The following is a 21,096-nucleotide window of genomic DNA, read 5'->3' as shown; positions in this document are numbered from 1 at the left end:
TCATAATCTTCCCATCTTGGGCAGTAGAACAACTCCATCTTGTAAACCTCAGTATGAACACAAATATCCTAAATTTAAGCGTAAGAAAATTACAAGTTCAGTTTTGGTCGTTCAAGCTGGAAGTACTAGCATAAGGCCCTCCTCCCCTCCAACTGACCCTGTTGATTTCTTTCAGAATATATAAAGCATTTTTACAAAATGTATGTTCACGTGAGTGTGTGCACCCATGGGTAAATTCAGGCCCTTATTACCAGGAGTGTGGGTGCCTCTGTTTTCAGGGATCAAAGTAATGTGATCCATTTTCCTTTGAGATCAAACCTGATTGATCTCATAAAAATTAACCAGGTTTGATTAAAATATGAGGAACATCTACTATTTATGGCATCTGGTACGTTCTTGCAGTACATTGTATAAAAAAGAACCCCTATTTTGGATCAGATTGGTTCAGATTCTATCTTTGTAACTTATTTATGACCCTGAGAAAGTCATGTGTGTTACTCATTCAGTCATGTCTTACTCTTTGAGACCACAGGGACTGGAGCCCACCAGACTCCTCTGCCCATGGAAATCTCCAGACAAGAATGCTAGAATGGGTAGCCATTCCCTTCTCCAGGAGATCTTCCTGACCCAGGGATCGAACCCAGGTCTCCTGCATTGCAGGCAGATTCTTTACAATCTGAGCCACCAGGAAAGCCCTGGTGAAAGTCATATACCTCTCTAAACAAACATCCTTATCTCTTTATATCTATATTATAGGAATGTCATAATTAAATGAAATTATCATCTAGTGAATAGGTATTGATAATGGTAGCTGCTGTAATTGTCATTACCTTATTGTTTGAATCAGAAAAGAACTTAAGAGTTCTTTTATTTCACCCATCCTCTTTTTTAAGAGACAGATGAATGATATTTTTATTGAGTGCTAGGTATTTTCCATCTGTTATCTCATTTAATCCACAGAAAATCCTGGGAAGTAGGTTAAGACTGTCCCTATAAATCAGGGAACTAAGGCCAAGAAAGGACAGCTTACGAGGTTGGATCGGTCATGTAGATAGTAACAGAACTGAGAATTCAGGTACCAGGATTCCTGTCCCCAAATGGATCTGCTACCCCAGTGCTTTCAGCCTCTTCCCCTAAGGACAGAGGAGAGCAGGGTGGTTGGAGATGAGCTCAGAGTGGGTAACCACAAGCACGTAACTTCTTTAGGGTCTTAGGATCACCTTTAAAATGACTGTACATTTTGCATTCTGTTCCCATGTCTAAAGATAAAGGTTTCCCACCAAACCCTTCAACAGACTCAGTGATCCACACTTATCCTCCTGCTTTGCAAACACCAGGTTGAGACCTCGGTGACACACCCATACCACTCTTTAAGATTCCCTTTTCTTCATGGAGACTGAAGAGCTGGCTGTTGGTTTTATCTTTTCTTTTTCCTTTAACATGAAGATTTGGAATGCTGCTCTGTGAAGCCTGAACCCATGTTAACTCAGTGATTCTGTTTCAGATCTCGATTCCAGCTTTCTCAGTAACCTTGATAAAGAAAACCAAAACTGCCCTCTTGGTGCCAAATGCCCTGATTATAGCGACAGTCACAGACAGGGTGAGTACGCGTGGGCACCCTGCTTTGTCCTTGTCTGGGTTTCATTGCCTTAGAGGCCTCTTGCCAAGTACCAAGACCCTGAACCATAAATACCATGAATTGGGAGTTACTCTAGAAGACTAATTTTTAAAATCACAGTTTCAGACATTTGTATAGTGTGGTTTCCCCTGACAAGGTGATTTATTCTAATCATTGCCTATTTTGAATTTCCTGCTGACTTCATTATACTTGCTTGACCAAGGTCCAAAAAATTAAAATTCTTTCCCAACTTCCCTTTCCCTAACATCTATCAGGTCAGGTCAAGCTAAAGGGATATATTTCATTTCTTTATTATTATTTAAAACACTACCACTGCCTTCCTTACAGGGTGAGGCAGGGTGATAGGAGGAGTCCCTGGGGTGGGGGTGGCCAGTCTCCCTGTAACTCCATTGGTGCCTCCAGAGCCAACCTGAAAACATAAAGGTGGGGTCTGCTATTCGGGTGCAGCTTCAGGCCCAGTCTAGGCCCTCTCTGCTTCCCTCTCTGCTTCTTTGATACAGAAGTTCTGGAGTTGTCATTGGCCTTGGGCTACCCCAGGCATGGACAACCTGAAATATTTGCATGGAGAGCAATGTTTCTTTCATCTTGGCAAGAGAGAGGCAGTGGAATGGTTTGGTTACTCATTTTTCACTTGAATTTTTTTTTTTAATCTTTTCCCTATTGTTTTTCTGAAAGCATAAAAGCTAATTTCTAACCCTACTAAATAACTTAAAGAGGGAAGGAAAGAGAAGGGAAGATTAAAATAAGCTATTCTGATGAGTTAGGAAATATGCTGATACCTATTGTGAGAATTTTTTTTTTTTAATACTAATGGCTAGCAAGCATCAGATACTTCTTGCCAGACAAACACAAGATACTTTCCTTGTATGTACACGTTTATTCCACACTGCCATACTATGAGGGTAGGGACTGTTAAGAAAACAGAAACTAAGAGGCATTAAGTAAGCAATTTGCCCAGTGTCACCCACTTGGTAAGTAAAGGAGCCAAAATTTGCAACTCGGTCCACCTACCGCCAGAACCCATCATGTTAACTACTTTGGAATACAGTATTTGCTTGGAAAGTATATCAAGTTCTCTCATGGGTGAGCAAGAGAGGGTAGTCACAAACTTTGGAAAGCGAGTGTGAAAAGACTGTGTGACTCGAACAGATGGAAAAAGAGTGAGCCTTTTTATTGTTAACATGTGGTTGATGGTAAAATCATTTTTCCTTATGTTATTTGTCTCCAAATGACTTGTCTAGCTCTGACTTTACTTCTTTCTCATAACTTACTTATAAGCGTCCACTAGGAAATCTCCATATTTGTGCAAGAAAGAATCTGGAAGTGGCTTGAAAAAAAATGAGCCTGTTAGAGCGGCTGGGAAATTTTCAATGGAAATCTAGGTCAGAGCAGAGACAGCAGACCCTTGGGAACTGTTAAATACCTTCTCAAAAGGAGGTGGGGAGGGGCGGGAGAGAGACTTAAAAGAGGACTTGGCAAAAACACCACGGGCCTTTCTTTACTATTCAGGTCCCTTTCTGTCCAAGCTTGTCTGGGGCACCAAGGTTAGGGTATCAGAGCTTTCCTTTTGCTATACATTTCTCTATTATTTAAGTTCGGTTTGAGAGTTTTGTTGCTATTGTGGGAGAACATATCCACTTTATTCCAGGAATGGAATAAAAACTCTATGTGTGGGTGAGAGGAAGGAGAGTATAGACTCTATATAGAATATAGGCTACATTGTTTGAAAAAATATGGATAGAAAAAATTTTTAACTCTTATCTAGTCAAGCAGTATCTGTTAATAATTATTATTTTGTTTTTCAGTACATATTTGTCTCCTTACTCTCCAGAGATTCAACTTACAAACTACTGAAATCTGTGTGTGGACACTTAGAAGTGAGTATGACATCTCTGAGCCTCAGCTGCTCTCTCTCTTCTATATTTCTTAGTTTGGGAGTTGATCTGGTTTTTCCATTTTGTAAAAATAATTTTGTTTCAATAATTTCAGAATACAGGTATTGGCAGTGGTCCCAGTCCATCTTCTCTTGAAAACAGTTTCCGGGCAGACCGCCCTTCATCTCTGCCTCTGGTGAGTTGCCTACATAATGATCACAGTGCAAGAAGGTCCCACAGTGGCTCTGCTCCTTACACCATGACCAGGGTGTGGGAGGAACGTAGGACCATGGTGTCTGAGGCAGAGTTGAAGAGGGCATTTCTGTCCTGAAGAAGAGAGGACCATAGGAAGTCATAAACTTATTCAGGTAATTGAAGAGCCATCCTGCAAAAGAAAAGAAACAGGTTAGTTGGCTGACTTGGCCAGTTACAGGCCCACAAAGGTATTCATCAAATCTTGATGTATTTATCAGTGTTGTTTAGAGGGATTCACCAATTTATTTGGGGAGGGCATGATTCGGTCCCACAAATCATTGAACGTCTTCTGCGTTCAAGGCACCATGCTAGCATAGTATAGCCATAAAGACACCAGGAAAAATCAAAACTAGTTCTTGCCTTCAAAGATTTTACAGCTTAGTAGATGATGAGGGATACCCAGAAATAACTGTGGAAGAAGAAAGCTGTAATGCCCAAGTGAAAGGCAGAGAGATTCTTTGATTCCCTTAGACGTTTTGACTATAGCGTAAATCTCTAATGGGAAATAGCTCCCCCCAATTTGTATAAGATTTATACCTGAGATGGTATAATATAAGACCAAGAAGTCCCAGCCATGTTGTTCAAATGGTTATTCCCGAATTGATGATTGTTAAATGTTTTAATACCTTTGGTGAAGTGGGATGAGTCCAGAGTTTCAGCATCTACACATCTTTATTTTTTTTTCAGAGCTGTTAAAAAGTACTGGGATTGAAAACATGTTCCCACAAGAACTTAAACCAGAATGTTCATAGCTGCATTATACATCACAGCCCAAAAGTAGAAGCAACCCCAATACCCATCAGCTGATACATGGATAAATAAAATGTAATATATCTATATAGTGAAATATTATTTGACCTAAAAGGAAGAACTATCAATACATAATACAGCATGGATAAATCTTGAACACATTATGCTAAGGGGAAGAAGGCAGACACAAAAGGCCACATATTGTATGATTCATTTATATGAAATGTTCAGAATAGATGAATCCATAGGGACAGAAAATGCATTGGTGGTCACCAGGGGACGAAAGGAGGGAGAAACTGGAGTGACTGATGATGGATAAAGAGTTTCTTTTGGTGGGGAGATGGGCATATCAAGAAATAAGACAGGGGTGATGGTTGTACAATAATCTAATTATTCTGAAAACCACTACATTGTATACTTAAATCGGTGAATTTTATCTCAATTAAAAAAAAAATCTACCTTAAAAAAACAGTGAGAAATAGGATAAAACACTTATGATTTGGAATCCATCAAACCTGGTTTCAAATCTCAGTTCCACCCAGCTGAGCTATGCCATCAGGCAAGCTCTTTAATTACTCTGACTCAGTTTCTTCATCTGGTAAAATGCCAAGCTCCTTACATGGCTGTGAAAATTAAATGCAGTCATGAAATCATAGGTATGGAGCTTTGCATACTGCCTGATCTATGGTAGGCATTCCATTAATACTTATTAAATTGAGGAGATTTGAATTGTTTAATTTTCCTTCCCCCATAAACTCTTGCATGAAGTTGCAATGGCTGTTGAAATGATCAAGAGACAGCTAATTGAAGGTGAAATGTTGGTAATTTGCTTACAGGCCATGTTTCCTTTTCTTCACTTGGTCGCTAAATAAATTGTGAAAAGCTCGCCTAACTGTACCTTTGCCTAATCGCTTAATTGTACTTTCACCGGCACATTTTAGTGACGCCTCTTGTCTCTTCATTTCTTCAGCACTTTGGGGAACAAGTAGGGTACACAGCAAAAACATCCCACTTTTTCCCAACTCCACACTCCTGTATAACCCTTCTGTCATTTAGAAGTATGTTACTGACCCTGTTTTGATTTGTTTGAGGGAAGAAAAAAGCTAAAACTCTCCCTTCAGTGTCCAGTTTGCTTAAGCCATTTTCCCTTTTCTGTTTCCAATACCTCTGTTAAAACTATAATTTGAAAAAACCTTTCTCTGCATTTGTTGTTGTTCAGTCACTAAGTCACATCTGACTCTTGTGATCCCAGAGACTGCAGCACACCAGGCTTCCCTGTCCTTCACCATCTCCAGGAATTTGTTCAAACTCATGTCCATTGTATCAGTGATGCCATGCAATCATCTCATCCTCTGTCACCCACCTCTTTCCCGGCATCAGGGTCTTTCCCGTTGAGTCAGCTCTTCATATCAGGTGACCAGAATATTGAAGCTTCAGCATCAGTCCTTCCAATGAATGTTCAGGGTTGATTTCCTTAAGGATTGACTGGTTTGATCTCCTTGCGTTCCAAAGGACTCTGCATTTAGAACATACATTTAGAACTTTCTGGCAACTTTTTTGTTATATATATGTATTTCAGTCACTTTTTCTCATTACAAAATGCAAATGAGACTTCTCCAGCTTTACCCGGAAGCTTTTCTGCCATTAGCATTCCAGTTTTTTCCCTAGACATTTGTTGTTTCAAACAAGTTGGCCACTGTGTGTTAACAGAGTTCTGACTGCCCAGAAAATCAGCAATCAGATACTCTGATCTGTTGAGGAAACCCAGTAGGATGGGGTAATCCTTCCTTATTTGTATTTTATAGGTCAGGCCTAAGTGAAAGGCCTACATGTTGAATAAAGGATAATGGGCCTCTTTGCATTTCATTATTTCCCTTCAGGATTTCAATGATGAATTCTCAGATCTGGATGGAGTGGTGCGCAGAAGAAGGCAAGACATGGAAGGATACAGTAGTTCTGGATCTCAGACCCCTGAATCTGAGAACTCTCGAGGTCTGGGAGATTTTTGTATCTTTACTGAAATGTAATTCTCCACAAAACATCCTTACCTCAACCGAAAACAAAACCAACCAATAAACAACACAGCTTCTGAGCTTACAGTTAAAATGGGACTCTAAACAAAGGGTAGTTTGAAAGTTCAAGGGAAACGAATTGCCTGTGTGGTAAAAACCCATTTCTGTTTAAATGCATGTAATAAATGTCTCTTTGAGAATGCCCTGATGGTCCAGTGGTTAAGGCTCCACGGTTTCACTGCAGAGGGCCCAGGTTCAATCCCTGGTTGGGGAACTAAAATCCCACAAGCTGTGTGGTGTCGGGGTTGGAGGGGGAAATCATCTCTCAAATAGACATAATATTGGAGTGGTCGAAAGACAGAAACATGCAATATTTTCTTACCTCTTCTTTATAATATTATTAATTATTATAGCCGAATGATCCCCATGAGTCAGTGGGATAAGGACAAACTGCCTTTGTATCGTTTTATTTCTTATTTGCTTAAACATTGAATTTCATCCCCAAACCACTCAACCAGCTTGTGAGAAGATCCATTTATATTCCTGACCATTATGTGTATATTCAGGGATTGATTTGCTTTGTGGTTGATCCTACGTGTGTCAACGCACTGGAGGGAAAACTTACCCAGCCCTGTTTCATCTTGGTAGATTTCCACGTGACAGAATCCCAGACAGTTCTGAATGTCTCCAAGGGAGAAGCAAAACCAACTCGGGCAGATCCCCTTGTGAACAGAGTACCTGAGGGAAAAGCCAAGAGTCTCCCTGGGCATGGTAAGGAACGGATTATGATGCCAGGTGGGTAGTGGGGGCATCTGCTTGTAACTTTAAAAGGTCCTCATGTTTCACTTTATGACTGCCTTTCCTGTTCCCTCTCCTCTCTTCCTGCTGTAGGTCTTTGCATATTAGTTCATTTATTCACTCAACAGACAGTACCCAGTTCTGTGCTTTACTGTAAGGGATGCAAGGATGAATAGCTTCTGTAGAGGACCTTTCATCATTCTGAATACATTGAGACTATGATTCAAAAATTACCCATAAAACTAAATTACTTAATTATTATTTACTGATTATTATCATAACTGGTCACCGGTTGTCCCGGTAGGAGATCAAGGCTGGGGTCTCTATTGTTCACCAGTCACTCACTATCCCAAGGCTTGGCACAGAGAAGGCTCTCAACAAATATATACTGAATGAAACATGTGGGAAGGAATTGTAACTACTGATTGAAATGAAAACTGGAAGGCTTTAGGTAGTATTTTCTCTGATTCCAATTGCCTGGAAATAATTCTGTCTCTCAAGTACTTCTTCCCTATAAGGATACTGCTGCATGAAGGAGATATGTTATCACTTTAAAACATGTATTTTGTTTTCCATTCAGCAGGTCAGTCAGAAACCACTGGAATCATACCCAGAGTAAAGTCTGAGAAATGTCCAACTCTCCACCATATTCTTATATTCTATGCAATTGTGTAAGTAAATGTATTTATTGTGAATGACTTAAGACTTGTATTTTACTGTTAATGACTTAAGAAAATGATTCATTTCACTAAAGGAAAAATCTCTTCACGTTGTCAAGAGCCATGAATGTCTAATGTCTCTAATATGACCCAGATCTTTCGGGGGTCAATTTTCATCTCCCACTTCAATATTTTTTTCTTAAACTTAGGTCATGTTTTCATATTCATCCCTTTTTATTTAAATAAATAGCGGAGAAGGGAAGAAAAAAGAGCAAAATATGCCAGATCCAGGACTAAGTTCTGAGTAGATACTCTTAGTAGAGAAATTGTTGCCTGAAATATGATGCATCTTTGTTCTTGTTTATTTTTTCATCTATCCAATGTCCTCCGGTTAGAAACCAAAACAACTTTAAAATGTCATCCCCTTAAAATTGGACAGCTACAAGTAAATCAATGAAGTTAGAACACACCATCTCACCATACACAAAACTAAACTCAAAATAGCTTAAAGACTTAAACATAAGACATAACACCATAAAACTCCTAGAATAAAACATGGGCAAAACATCCTTAGCAATGTTTTCTTAGCTCAGTCTCCCAAGGCAATAGAAATAATAACAAAAATAAACAAATGGGACCTAGTCAAAATTTTACAAGCTTTTCCACAGCAAAGGAAACTGTAAACAAAATTAAAACCCACAGATTGGCAAAAGTATTTGCAAATGATGTGAACAAGAAGGGCTTAATTTCCAAAATACACAAACAGTTCATCCAACCCAACAACAACAAAAAAAACCACAACACAATTGGTAAATAGGCAGAAGACCTAAATAGATAGTTCTCCAAAGAACAGCTGCATATGGCCAAGAGGCACATGAAAAGGTGTTCAGCACTGCTAATTATTAGAAAATTGCAATGCAAAACTACAGTGAGATACCACCTCACAGCAGTCAGGATGGCCATTGTTAAAAAGCCCAGAAATGCTGGAGAGTGTGGAGAAAGGGAACCCTGCTACACTGTTGGTGGGAATGTAAACTGGTGCAACCACTGTGGAATACAGTATGGAGTTTCCTCAGAAAACTAAAAATAGAACTACCATGTGATCCGGCAATCCCATTCGTGGGCATATCTCCAGACGAAACTATAATTCAAAAAGACACATGCACTCCTATGTTCTTAGTAGCACTATTCATAGTAGCCAAGACATGGAAGCAACCTAAATGTCCATCAGCAGATGAATGTAAAAAGATATGGTGTATACACACACAATGGAATAATAGCCATAAAAAAGAATGCCATTTGCAGCAACATGGATGTTACTAGAGATTATATACTAAGTAAGTCAGAAAGACAAATATCATTTCGATACCATTTAAATGCAGAGTCTAAAATATGACACAAATCAACCTATCTGTGAAATAGAAACAGACTCATGGACACAGGGAGAAGGCGATGGCACCACACTCCAGTCCTCTTGCCTAGAAAATCCCATGGGCGGAGGAGCCTGGTGGGCTGCAGTCCATGGGGCCGCACAGGGTCAGACACGACTGAGCGACTTCACTTTCACTTTTCACTCTCATGCATTGGAGAAGGAAATGGCACCCCACTCCAGTGTTCTTGCCTGGAGAATCCCAGGGATGGTGGAGCCTGGTGGGCTGCTGTCTATGGGGGTCTTACAGAGTCGGACGAAACTGAACCGACTTAGCAGCAGCAGCAGCAGCATGAACACAGAGAACAGACTGGTAGTTTCTAAGAGAGAGAGGGTGGGGGGATAAAGTGGGAGGTTGGGGTTAGCAGATGCAAATTATATACAGTTATAAAATATAATTGTATAGGAGAAACAACAAAGTCCTACTGTATAGGACAGAGAACTATATTCAATATCCTATAATAAACCACAGGATAATACAAAAGAATGTTGAAAAAATGGAAAATATTTTAAAAGAATATTAAAAAATAGTATTAAAGACTGTTTCTAAAAATATAAATATATGTATAACAATCACTTTGCTGTACAGCAGTAATTAACACAACACTGTAAATCAACTAATCCCCTTCAATAAAAACTTAGGCATTGACTTTTTTTAAATCCCCCCTCAGCTTCCTCTCTGTAACCAGTTGTTCTTCTGAAAATAGCCTGACCCAGTTCGAAGCTGTTGCTCACAACCGAGGAGGATGTGCCCAGTTTGGTTTTCAGATAAAGCAGGGAATTTGTGAATCACAAGACCAGACACTCCCTGGCCAGGACTTCCGACAGTACCTGGCGGGAGGAGGAGCCCCAGCTTGACAATCTACATTGGCTGGCTTTGAGTAAGACTCCTAAATGGCCATTATTTGTAAATTGAGGGACTAGAGAATTTAATATCCTAGTTCTAAAGTATGGTGCAAGCATCAGTCTGTTAAAAAAAAAAAAATGACCTTTCTAAAGTCTCTGTAGTCAAGTTAGTTTGGGTAAATTCCTTGCCTCAAATGTACAGAGTTTACATTTCTTCTTTAGGAACATCAGTCAGGCCCTGGCCATTAACCAATTGATGATTTCTCTTTTATCCCTTTCCAGTGTCTGTGCACTGATCATCTCGACCTTCTACATGAGATACAGAATTAATACTCTGGAGGAGCAGCTGGGGTCACTAACCTCCATTGTGGACACCCATCAGACTGAGTAAGACAGTTCCCTCCAGTGCTGTCTTCTGCTTGCTTTTCACATTGGTATAATGTTTGACCTGAGCATGGCATCCTTCTGGCAAGCATTAATTGAGGATACATTCTGTGTGAGACATTTTGCTAAGTGTACATGTAGAAAATAAAGAGGTAGGTGGACCCTGGAGAAAAAAATGAATGACCTGACTCTGCATGTTTTTGACTTGCTATAGTGTTGCCAACAAGAAGGCAAGAAACAAGCCTAATTTTACATTATCTTGTTCTCTTATCCTAAGCTCCGTTGTGACCTTGGCCCATTTATTAAAATATTCAAGTTTATCTTTGTAAAATGGCAGTGAGTCAAGTCATTCATATAAAAGAAGCAATTCAAGTAACTCAGCACATTTCATCATTTATAGCTCTTTATAGGAACTCATTATTTATAAAACTCTTGACCACTATAAAGATCCATGTGACCAGTAATTCACTGAATGTGTCTGTAAAGATTTTCTACCACAGTATTTTTAATAGGCCCCAACTAATTACCACCCTTATGGCAGAAAGTGAAGAGGAACTAAAAAGCCTCTTGATGAAAGTGAAAGTGGAGAGTGAAAAAGTTGGCTTAAAGCTCAACATTCAGAAAATGAAGATCATGGCATCCGTTCCCATCACTTCATGGGAAATAGATGGGGAAACAGTGGAAACAGTGTCAGACTTTTTTTTTTGGGGTTCCAAAATCACTTCAGATGGTGAATGCAGCCATGAAATTAAAAGACGCTTACTCCTTGGAAGGAAAGTTATGTCCAACCTAGATAACATATTCAAAAGCAGAGACATTACTTTGCCAACAAAGGTCCGTCTAGTCAAGGCTATGGTTTTTCCTGTGGTCATGTATGGATGTGAGAGTTGGACTGTGAAGAAGGCTGAGCACCGACGAATTGATGCTTCTGAACTGTGGTGTTGGAGAAGACTCTTGAGAGTCCCTTGGACTGCAAGGAGATCCAACCAGTCCATTCTAAAGGAGATCCGCCCTGGGATTTCTTTGGAAGGAATGATGCTAAAGCTGAAACTCCAGTACTTTGGCCACCTCATGCGAAGAGTTGACTCATTGGAAAAGACTGTGATGCTGGGAGGGATTGGGGGCAGGAGGAGAAGGGGATGACAGAGGATGAGATGGCTGGATGGCATCACTGACTCGATGGACATGAGTCTGGGTGAACTCCAGGAGTTGGTGATGGACAGGGAGGCCCGGCGTGCTGTGATTCATGGGGTTGCAAAGAGTCGGACACGACTGAGCAACTGAACTGAACTGAATTAAATCTATTGACATAGCAGTCTTTCCAATAAACCCATTTACATGAGGATTTTGACACATTCCCTAAAAAGTAAAATAAAAGCGTACTGCTAGCTAAAGTTTTAAAAGTAGAGATATTTCTTTATAGAGTATGTATCATGTGCTAGAGAAACTGTTGAAATAGATACTTTCACACACCAACAATGTTCTCTCATCATATCTTCACCATAACCCTGTAAGAAGTGAAGTGACGTCACTTAGTTTTGCCAGACTCTTTGCGACCCTGTGGACTATAGCTTACAAGGCTCCTCTGTCCATGGAATTTTCCAGGCAAGAGTACTGGAGTGGGTTGCCATTTCCTTATCCAGGGGATCTTCCCGACCCAGGGATCGAACCCAGGTCTCCACATTGCAGGCAGACACTTTACCATCTGAGCCACCAGGGAAGCCCAAATCCAGTTTCTGATCCTGAGGGGTTGTGGTTCAGATATATGCTGGGAGAAATTTACTCTGTGAGGTCTGTAGTCTTGTTCCCTTAATCCCTGTGACAAACCCAGACATATCCATCTAGCTGAAAAAGTGCTTCTAAATAGTATTATCTGTGTGACGCCATGGACTATAGCCTACCAGGCTCCTCTGTCCATGGGATTTTTCAGGCAATAGTACTGGAGTGGATTGCCATTTCCTTCTCCAGGGAATCTTCCCAACCCAGAGATTGAACCCGGGTCTCCCACATTATAGACAGACGCTTTACCGTCTGAGCCACTAGGGAAGTAATCCTATAAGATAGGTGTTATTCCCTCCTTTACAGATGAGAAAACTGAGACTCAGAGAAATAGTTTGTAAAAAAAAAAAAAAGAAATAACAGAATCAGGATTCAGGTCTATATGACCATAGAAACTTAGTCTACCAGTGGTTCCTTGCATGTAAGGAATAACTGAGAAGGGAGTCAGTATATTTTCATTGTGTATCAGAATCATCTGGACAGCTTATTAAAATAGACTGCAGGGCCCATTCTCCAAGCTTCTGGTGCTGGTCTGGGGTCTACACTTTAAGAACTATTATGCTATATCATTCTGGGGCCTTTCTTGACACTCGTAACAGTTACCTAAAAGTTTTGTTCTATGGCTTATGTGTATGCTGTTACACAGGTTATTTCTGTACCATGAACATACATTTGAAGCAATAATAAGAAGTCTAATGAATGGTTTGGGACAGATTTATACCCTGCCCTTACTCTCTCCCATGTTGTTCAGAATGTTAATAATACACCTAGAGCTAGAAGGTGACTCTACATTACTGTAAACTATTAGTATTAGTTCACTATAAATGATATAAGTGATTTTATTAGGGAAATGTACCTCCTGTCCTGTTATCATTTAATTAACTTGGTGACAATGAGGGGGAAATTCTATTAATGAAAGTCAAATGGAATATTTATTCTACTATTTAGTCAACCCAAGAGGAGGTAACAGTCTGAAAAACAATCATTTAAAAGGAAACTCATAGAGGTCACATATGACATGAGGTCAGGGAACATCTATGATGGGAAAGTCTGTTAATAGAGTAATTTAACAGAACCTGAATTTCCTCTGTATCTTACTTTATCCAGGGTCATCCATCCATGCTGCCCAGGTAGCTAAACCCACACTTGTAATCTGCTTTCATTGGTACAGAACCATTTTTTTTTAATATATACATTGTACTAGCTTTGTTAGTGGGTTCACAGCCTGTGGACTATCAGAATTTCATGTGGATAAATCAGTACCTTGAGTCTCATATCCCTCGTTTAGAAACCAAAAGATTTCACCAGGTACTTCCCCGGTGGTCCAGTGGCTAGCCCTCACACTCCAATGCAGGGGACCGGATTCAGTCCGTAGTCAAGGAACTAGATCCCACATGCTGCAACTAAGACCCAGTACAGCCAAATAAATAAATAATACGTATATTTTTTAAGATTTAAACTCAGTTTCCTTTCTGGGATATAAGACTTTGATACTATGGATCAAGGTTAAAGAAAAAACTGTTTCACCTCTGCTCAATGAAAAACATGTTTGCTTTCTTAACATTTAGATAATCATCAATAAGTTACCAAGTATCTATGGCTCAAAAATGGATCCTATGTAAAATAAATTAGACCAATTAGTGCCATCTAAAAACTTCACAGCTTATAACAAGCACATGAAAAGATGCTCAACATCACACATTATTAGAGAAGTGCAGATCAAAACTACAATGAGCTATCACCTCACAGCAGTCAGAATGGCCATCACCAAAAAGTCTGCAAACAATAAATGCTGGAGAAGAGGGGACGCTCTTTCACTGTTGGTGGGAATGTAAATTGATACAGCCCCTATGGAAGACGGAGAAGGCACTGGCGCCCCACTCCAGTCCTCTTGCCTGGAAAATCCCATGGACGGAGGAGCCTGGTGGGCTGCAGTCCATGGGGCTGCTAGGAGTTGGACACGACTGAGCGACTTCACTTTCACTTTTCACTTTCATGCATTGGAGAAAGAAATGGCAATCCACTCCAAGGTTCTTGCCTGGAGAATCCCAGGGACAGGGGAGCCTGGTGGGCTGTCGTCTATGGGGTCGCACAGAGTTGGACACGACTGAAGCAACTTAGCAGTAGCAGCTAAGTTGTGACCCAGCAATCCCACTCCTAGGCATATACCCTGAGGAAACCAAAATTGAAAATGACACATGTATCCCATTGTTCATCGCAACACTGTTTACAACAGCTAGAACATGGAAGCAACCTAGATGTCCATGGACAGATGAATGGATAAAGAATTGTGGTACCTATACACAATGGAATATTACTCAGCCATAAAAAAGAACACATTTGAGTCAGTTCTAATGAGGTGGATGAACCTAGAGCCTGTTATACAGAGAAGTCAGTCAGAAAGAGAAAGATAAATATCATATTCTACACATATATATGGAATCTAGAAAAATGGTACTGAAAAATTTATTTACAGGGCAGCAATAGAGAAACAGACACAGAGAACAGACTGATGGACATGGGGAGAGGGGTGGAGAGGGTGAGATGTATGGAAAGAGTAACGTGGAAACTTACATTACCATATGTAAATAGGTAGGCAACAGGAATTTGCTGTATGGCTCAGGAAACTCAAACAGGGGCTCTGTATCAACCTAGAGTGGATGGGGAGGGAGATGGGAGGGAGGAGGATATATGTGTACCTATGGCTGATTCATGCTGAGGTTTGACAAAAAACAAAATTCTGTAAAGCAACTATACTTAAAAAAAAAAAAACAACTTTACAGCTAAAATTAAATTACAACCAAGAAACAGAGAAAATACAAACCATGGTGCTTGACCTTAACATGAAAATCTGATCAATGGTTTTTGAGCAGCTCTCCAGGAAAATGTATACATATCTCTAAATGTCCTACAGTTTTAGCTGGTATAGGACCCCAGTGGACCCCAGAGTAAGAGCCCATGCCTTTAACACTCGAGTGGTAAATAGTGAATAATCAGTTATATTACTAGACAAGGGCAATTAACATTTATATGGCAGGTCTCAAGGAAGGAAATACAGAAGTCACATACATCAACAGAAATTTGATTAAAGACAGGCTCCTCTGTCCATGGAATTCTTCAGGCAAGAACACTGGAGTGGGTTGCCATTCCCGTCTCCAGGGGATCTTCCTGACCCAGGGATTGAACCTGGGTCTGTTGCATTGCAGGCAGATTCTTTACCGTTTGAACCACCAGGGAAGCTCAAACATGAAAGTTCTAGTGTAAATGATTGCTTCTCCCATAAACAGTACTAATATGACTGAGAAAAGCAATAGTCCTTAAAAATGCATGCCATCATGGACAGAGAGGAAGTATCAGCGGTTAATAAAAGGAGTCTAAGAAACCACATGCTTGAGAATAATTGATTCTTGTTTGGAAGCCGAGGTACAACACAGCCACTTAGACAAAAATAGCTTAAGAGATTTCCAGCTGATCTTTGTAGAATTAGTCTCCTAAACATCTAGTCTGGAGTTGTAGATTACTGCAGGGCCTTTCTGATGTTAGCAGGTTAAATGCACACTGTCTTCTATTATAACCTAGTTTTCTGTTCAGATAAATTTAAAATGTGTTCATTCCACTTGTTTCTTTGCCATTCCTGCCCACAGTAATTTTTCTCTTGGTTCTTACAGACAGACAGCACCATCTGGCCTGGGGTCACAAGTACAGTTAAATGTGGAAGCCTTGTGCCAAGAGCTTACAGCTAACATAATGAGATTAGAAAAGGTGAGTGCTTTCTTTCCTGTGTTGGGGCAGTCACTATACTTACTGCCTCAGTCAATCAGTTCAGTCGCTCAGTCATGTCTGACGCTTTGCAACCCCATGGACAGCAGCATGCCAGGCTTCCCTGTCCATCACCAACTCCCAGAACTTACTCAAACTCATGTCCATTGAGTCAGTGATGCCATCCAACCATCTCATCCTCTGTCATCCCCTTCTCCTCTCACCCTCAATCTTTCCCAGCATCAGGGTCTTTTCAAATGAGTCAGCTCTTCGTATCAGGTGGCCAAAGTATTGGAGTTTCAGCTTCAACATCAGTCCTTCCAATGAATATTCAGGACTGATTTCCTTTAGGATGGACTGGTTGGATCTCCTTGCAGTCCAAGGGATTCTCAAGAGTCTTCTCCAACACCACAGTTCAAAAGCATCAATTGTTCAGCGCTCAGCTTTCTTCACCATCCAACTCTCACATCCATACATGACCACTGGAAAAACCATAGCCTTAACTAGACGGACCTTTGTTGGCAAAGTAATGTCTCTGCTTTTTAATATGCTATCTAGATTGGTCTTACTGCTTGGTGACAGTTTTTATGCTAAGATTCCTGTGAGCAATGTGTGCAACTTACGACTATTTATAATGTCAATCCATGCATTTTGACCCAGAATCCTCTTTTCTGCTTCTGCTTTGGGACACAGGTTTATGTTGGTACTATAGGCCCCCTACCACCGTAGGGCAGGGGTTACACACACATGGGTGTGCAACAAGCCATTGAAATGACTAAACCTCGCCAGGGGATTTTCCACAAAGAAATAGGTTTCAGCTCATTTTCCTTATTATTAATAGTAGATTTTGTGGTTTTCCTCCTTGGTTAGAAATTATTCTCTTGTCCTAGGCCCCAAGGATAAGTGATACCTGACATGGGGATAAGGTCACTGAAGAGTGAGGCAAACAGGAGAAGATGGTGGGAGCCAGAAATATCCTGAAGTTAAACCTTGTTAACATTTCTTCTCTCTTCTTTCAGCATGTCTATTCCTTCCCATCTGATGCTTTGTTTTGATCCTTATCTCAGGAAAGGTTTAGTGAATTATTCAATTCTAATTGCTGCCACAAATGCTTGGTATTTGGTGGATTTCCATAATAGTACAGTTATGCTTACTTGGGAAGAAACATAAAACACAAATGAGTCAAATTAAGTTTGTCCTGTGATACCAAATGGTATCTAGCACTTAACCACTTAAGTATGGAGAGCAAAGGAGTCCACAGGTTTCTATTCTAAACCAAGGCATGACAGATAATTCCCACTGAATCACTGTATCAGTGGGCAGACTCAGACATTCTCTCTTTTTGATCCATAATCAAGCTAGAGAAGGTATGGAGTAGCAACCAGAACTGTTTTCCTTTCTAAAACATTAGTTGCTAGAATTGAAGATAAAATTTCTTTGATGAAATGCTTAGACATGTTTAGAGCTTCCCTGATAGCTCAGTTAGTAAAGAATCTGCCTGCAATGCAGGAGACCCCAGTTCAATTCCTGGGTCGGGAAGATCTGCTGGAGAAGGGATAGGCTACCCACTCCAGTATTCTTGGGCTTCCCCTGTGGCTCAGCTGGTTGAGAATCTGCCTGCAATGCAGAAGACCTGGGTTTGATCCCTGGGTTGGGAAGATCCCCTGGACAAGGGAAAAGCTACCCACTCCAAATTCTGGCCTGGAGAATTCCATGGACTATATCACAAAGAGTTGGACATGACTGAGTGACTTTCACTTTAGACATGTTTGACTTCCATGCTGACCTGGAGAATGGAGTGATAATTTTCTCTTTTGTTCATGCTGGCACATGGTGATGTTCTTTGGACTGGGAAGCATGCAGAACCCAGCCACCCTCTTGTGCATTTCTTCCATTCTCCTGTGGATCCTGGCAGGGACAACACTTTCTGTAATGAGGGACAGGAAAGCAGGAGAGACAGCTGGCCACGTCTTGCGCAGAACCCAGCCACTCGGCTAGGGTGCCAACATAAACCTGTGTCCCAAAGCAGAAGCGGAAAGAGGGGATTTAGGGTCAAAATGCATGTGTTGACCTTATAAATAATCATAAGTTGCACTCATTGCTCATAGGAATCTTGGCATAAAAAGTCACCAGGGCACACCCGTGTGCTTGTTACTCAGGCTGTACCCCCCAGCCCCGCCCTCCCCAGGCAGGCTGGTGATGACCTAGCAGTGCATGGCGGAGGTGGAGCAGCCATGGGGAGGTAGGGGCCACGTCTCGGCTGTTTCTACTCAACACCAGCAACTCTCTTTTATTCTCCCGCAGGGACTGGTCATGTCTCAGCCTCCTGATCTGCCTGCTTATATCTTACCCATTTCTGTTCATGGCATCACTGCCCTTTCAGTCATTCCTGTGGGAAATTGAAAAATATTTTAACTCCTTCCTCTTTTTTTTACTTGCACAAGACTTTGTTCACTAATTATCTTCAAATGTCTCCTCAGATTCTCTAATGTAGACACCATCTTAAGCCATTCTGGCCCCCTCCCACATCCTAGACCGAGTGTGAAGTCAGATCTCATGGTTTATATTTACATTTTCCTGATTAATATTGTGGTTGAACATCATTTCATATATTCTTCATATGGATTTCCTTTTGTAAACTGCCCGTTTATCTCCTTTGCATAGAAAACCTGCCTGTGTGTGTGAATGTGTGTGTGGTTAAGGTGAGCATACATGAAGTTCCTGGGACATACTTATTAGACCTCCTCCTCTCCATTTACTCTGTGGATACCAGTAGGACATCACAGAATATTCTTGCAAAAGAAGACTATGTTCTCTTTCTCTTGTTCCACAGAGTTCCCTATTCCCTTCACAGTCTTGATCCTTAAAAACACCCTGCTCTGGATTCTTTCAAATTCGTTTACCCACACATTTACCAAATCCATTTTCAATGCCCAACACTATCCTGTGGTCTTGAGATCCACAGCTAGGCAGTGTCCTGTGAAATTCTGTCTTCTGGGGAATGTTATATGGTGGTTTGTCCGATTCAGACCATCAGATGGGCTTTGTCAACGACAGTCTCCCATTGCCTCTGAGTGCACTTGGGTCACACCTGGTATTGCCAAGGTTTTTGTTCTATTTCTCTTAGTCTCTACTGACATCGTCACCTTTGTGCCATTCTTTCATTTTTTGCCCTGTCTTTTTTCATTTTAAAGTGGACTGTCCAAAAGTTTTGTGCCATGATAGTGCATTTATTTGCCTGATCTAAATTTAACCCATGTGTAGCTTTTAATTCAAGGTAGAAGAGATTAATCTCAAGCATTATATGAACCCCCGCAAATACGCCATTACTGTATACTCCACTCTATGGACTAAAAGGAGCTTTTCTCTCTATTATTTCAAGATACAAAACAACTTACAAAAGCTGCTTGAGAATGGTGACTGAAGCTCAAGCCACGCAGTACCTCGCACTTCCCTTCAAGTAGGTGCTCCCAGGGTGTTCTGGTGGAGTGCTCCCTGCTGGCCAGAGGAGCTAGCGGGCGGGCAGCCTCACTTGCCCTTGGAGGTCTCAGGCTCAGGAAAGGGGGGAATGGGGAATAATTCTGGTTCCTGTGCAATAAAAGTTGACCTTGACTCTCTGAGGAAGTTTTCAGCGCTGGTGCCTGAAGAAAACACCCGTCTCTGGAGGTCTCAGAAGGGCCCGGCGGACACTTGGATGATTGTGGTTCGGCAGGTTATTGTGACTGTGTCAGCAAACATATTCCACTCCAGCCTTTTCAGTCCTACCCATCAGCCTTTTCTCTCATGTATCCATCCCCGCCTTAGCCAGCCTTCAACGGAAGGGATAAATCATGTGCCAACAAACTCGATACAGTCCCTTAAAGAATTTGCCATGACTTTCCAAAAGGGCAAAAAAAAAAATTCTCATGGACAAACTTGCTTCAAACAAGTAGCATTTGAGTTTTGGGGTTTTTTCCCTTTCTGATGTTATGTTCTGGTTTAAGTTACGTGTGTATCTTAACGTCTCAGCTGCGTATTGGCAAGAAAATCAGGCAAAGCTGATTAAACGATCCCATTTTATGTTTTGTTTTGTTCCTCTCATTAATACTTAGTAGGATTAATTCTCACCCACCCCAAGTCAAGAATCTGTGAGACTTGAGACTAAAGTACTAAATATATACTGACTCTGAAACCAAAACTAATCTTTAAACCAAAATATATAATAGTGATTTGATACTGGATGGAAGATACTGCATTTTTAAGATTGTAGGTGGACTGTGTTTGTTTTGAAACAGGATGTCTATAATTAATGGTGAAACCCATCAGCATGATGATAACATGCTTTACTCTTTTGCTGACTAAAATATATAACTGGTAGTTTGCTAACTTCTATTTACCATATGGATTGGCTGGTTTTTATTAATAATTATTTAGGTACCCTAAGATTTGTTAATATAAAAGATATTCTGTTTATCTATAATGCATTTTATAATCATTTCTATGAAATGTATTTTGTTTAATCAGATAAGCTAATAAGTGAATTGGTTACATCATTTGTATTTGTTAGCCTAGTGGACAGGACTTGTACCTGGTGCGCCCCTGGCTTTTAATAAATACTCATTGGTTTAAATACCTTGCTAACATTGTCTTTTGTCAGTCTGTAAATTCTTGTAACTAAGACTTTTTAACTGCTTTTTAACTGCTTCTCATCCCTCTCTACTACTTCCAAATCACCCATTCTTTTTTCCTCCCTAGTATTCACTTGCAAAAAAATTGATTTAAGTTCTTATGTTACAACAATACAGGGGAAAGAAAATGAGCTTTGTTATCAGAACATCAATGCATGATTCCTGGGTCCTCATTTTTGAATTATGTGACTATAAGCAAGATATTTGGTGATTTTGCCCCATTTTGATGAGGATAAAAGTACCAA

General features: G+C 40.5%; 1 protein-coding gene and 1 long non-coding RNA gene across 8 annotated transcripts in view; one reads left to right on the top strand and one right to left on the bottom strand.

The window, feature by feature from the left end:
• The window catches only part of GRAMD2B (GRAM domain containing 2B), a 121,196-nt gene extending 100,403 nt beyond the window's left edge, over positions 1–20,793 (top strand). For 2 of the 6 annotated variants that reach the window (XM_086410552.1, XM_086410555.1), the window contains exons 6-14: positions 1,505–1,600; positions 3,445–3,516; positions 3,629–3,709; positions 6,399–6,510; positions 7,179–7,301; positions 7,909–7,999; positions 10,545–10,649; positions 16,094–16,187; positions 19,567–20,793. In XM_086410552.1, coding sequence (XP_086266678.1) covers positions 1,505–1,600; positions 3,445–3,516; positions 3,629–3,709; positions 6,399–6,510; positions 7,179–7,301; positions 7,909–7,999; positions 10,545–10,649; positions 16,094–16,187; positions 19,567–19,608 — 816 coding nt within the window. In that variant the 3' untranslated portion in view covers positions 19,609–20,793. Of the gene's footprint in view, positions 1–1,504; positions 1,601–3,444; positions 3,517–3,628; positions 3,710–6,398; positions 6,511–7,178; positions 7,326–7,908; positions 8,000–10,544; positions 10,650–16,093; positions 16,188–19,566 lie in introns of all 6 variants that reach the window. The other 4 variants (XM_086410553.1, XM_086410557.1, XM_086410551.1 and 1 more) reach the window with 2 other exon arrangements.
• Positions 2,788–7,271, bottom strand: LOC147368963 (uncharacterized). 2 transcript variants are annotated; one of them, XR_015167003.1, is made up of 4 exons: positions 7,156–7,271; positions 5,882–6,034; positions 4,395–4,457; positions 2,788–3,898 (listed from the first exon to the last, which is right to left on the bottom strand). It is a non-coding gene; the product is annotated as an uncharacterized LOC147368963 (long non-coding RNA). The 2 variants fall into 2 exon arrangements; XR_015167002.1 differs by lacking the exon at positions 4,395–4,457.
• Positions 20,794–21,096: the final 303 nt, after the last annotated feature.

Source organism: Bos grunniens, chromosome 7 (genome assembly GCF_055505025.1).
Source record: "Bos grunniens cultivar Pamir isolate PY7600 chromosome 7, Bosgru_T2T1.0, whole genome shotgun sequence".
Taxonomy (NCBI): Eukaryota; Metazoa; Chordata; class Mammalia; order Artiodactyla; family Bovidae; genus Bos; species Bos grunniens.
This window is presented reverse-complemented; position numbering and strand designations above follow the sequence as displayed.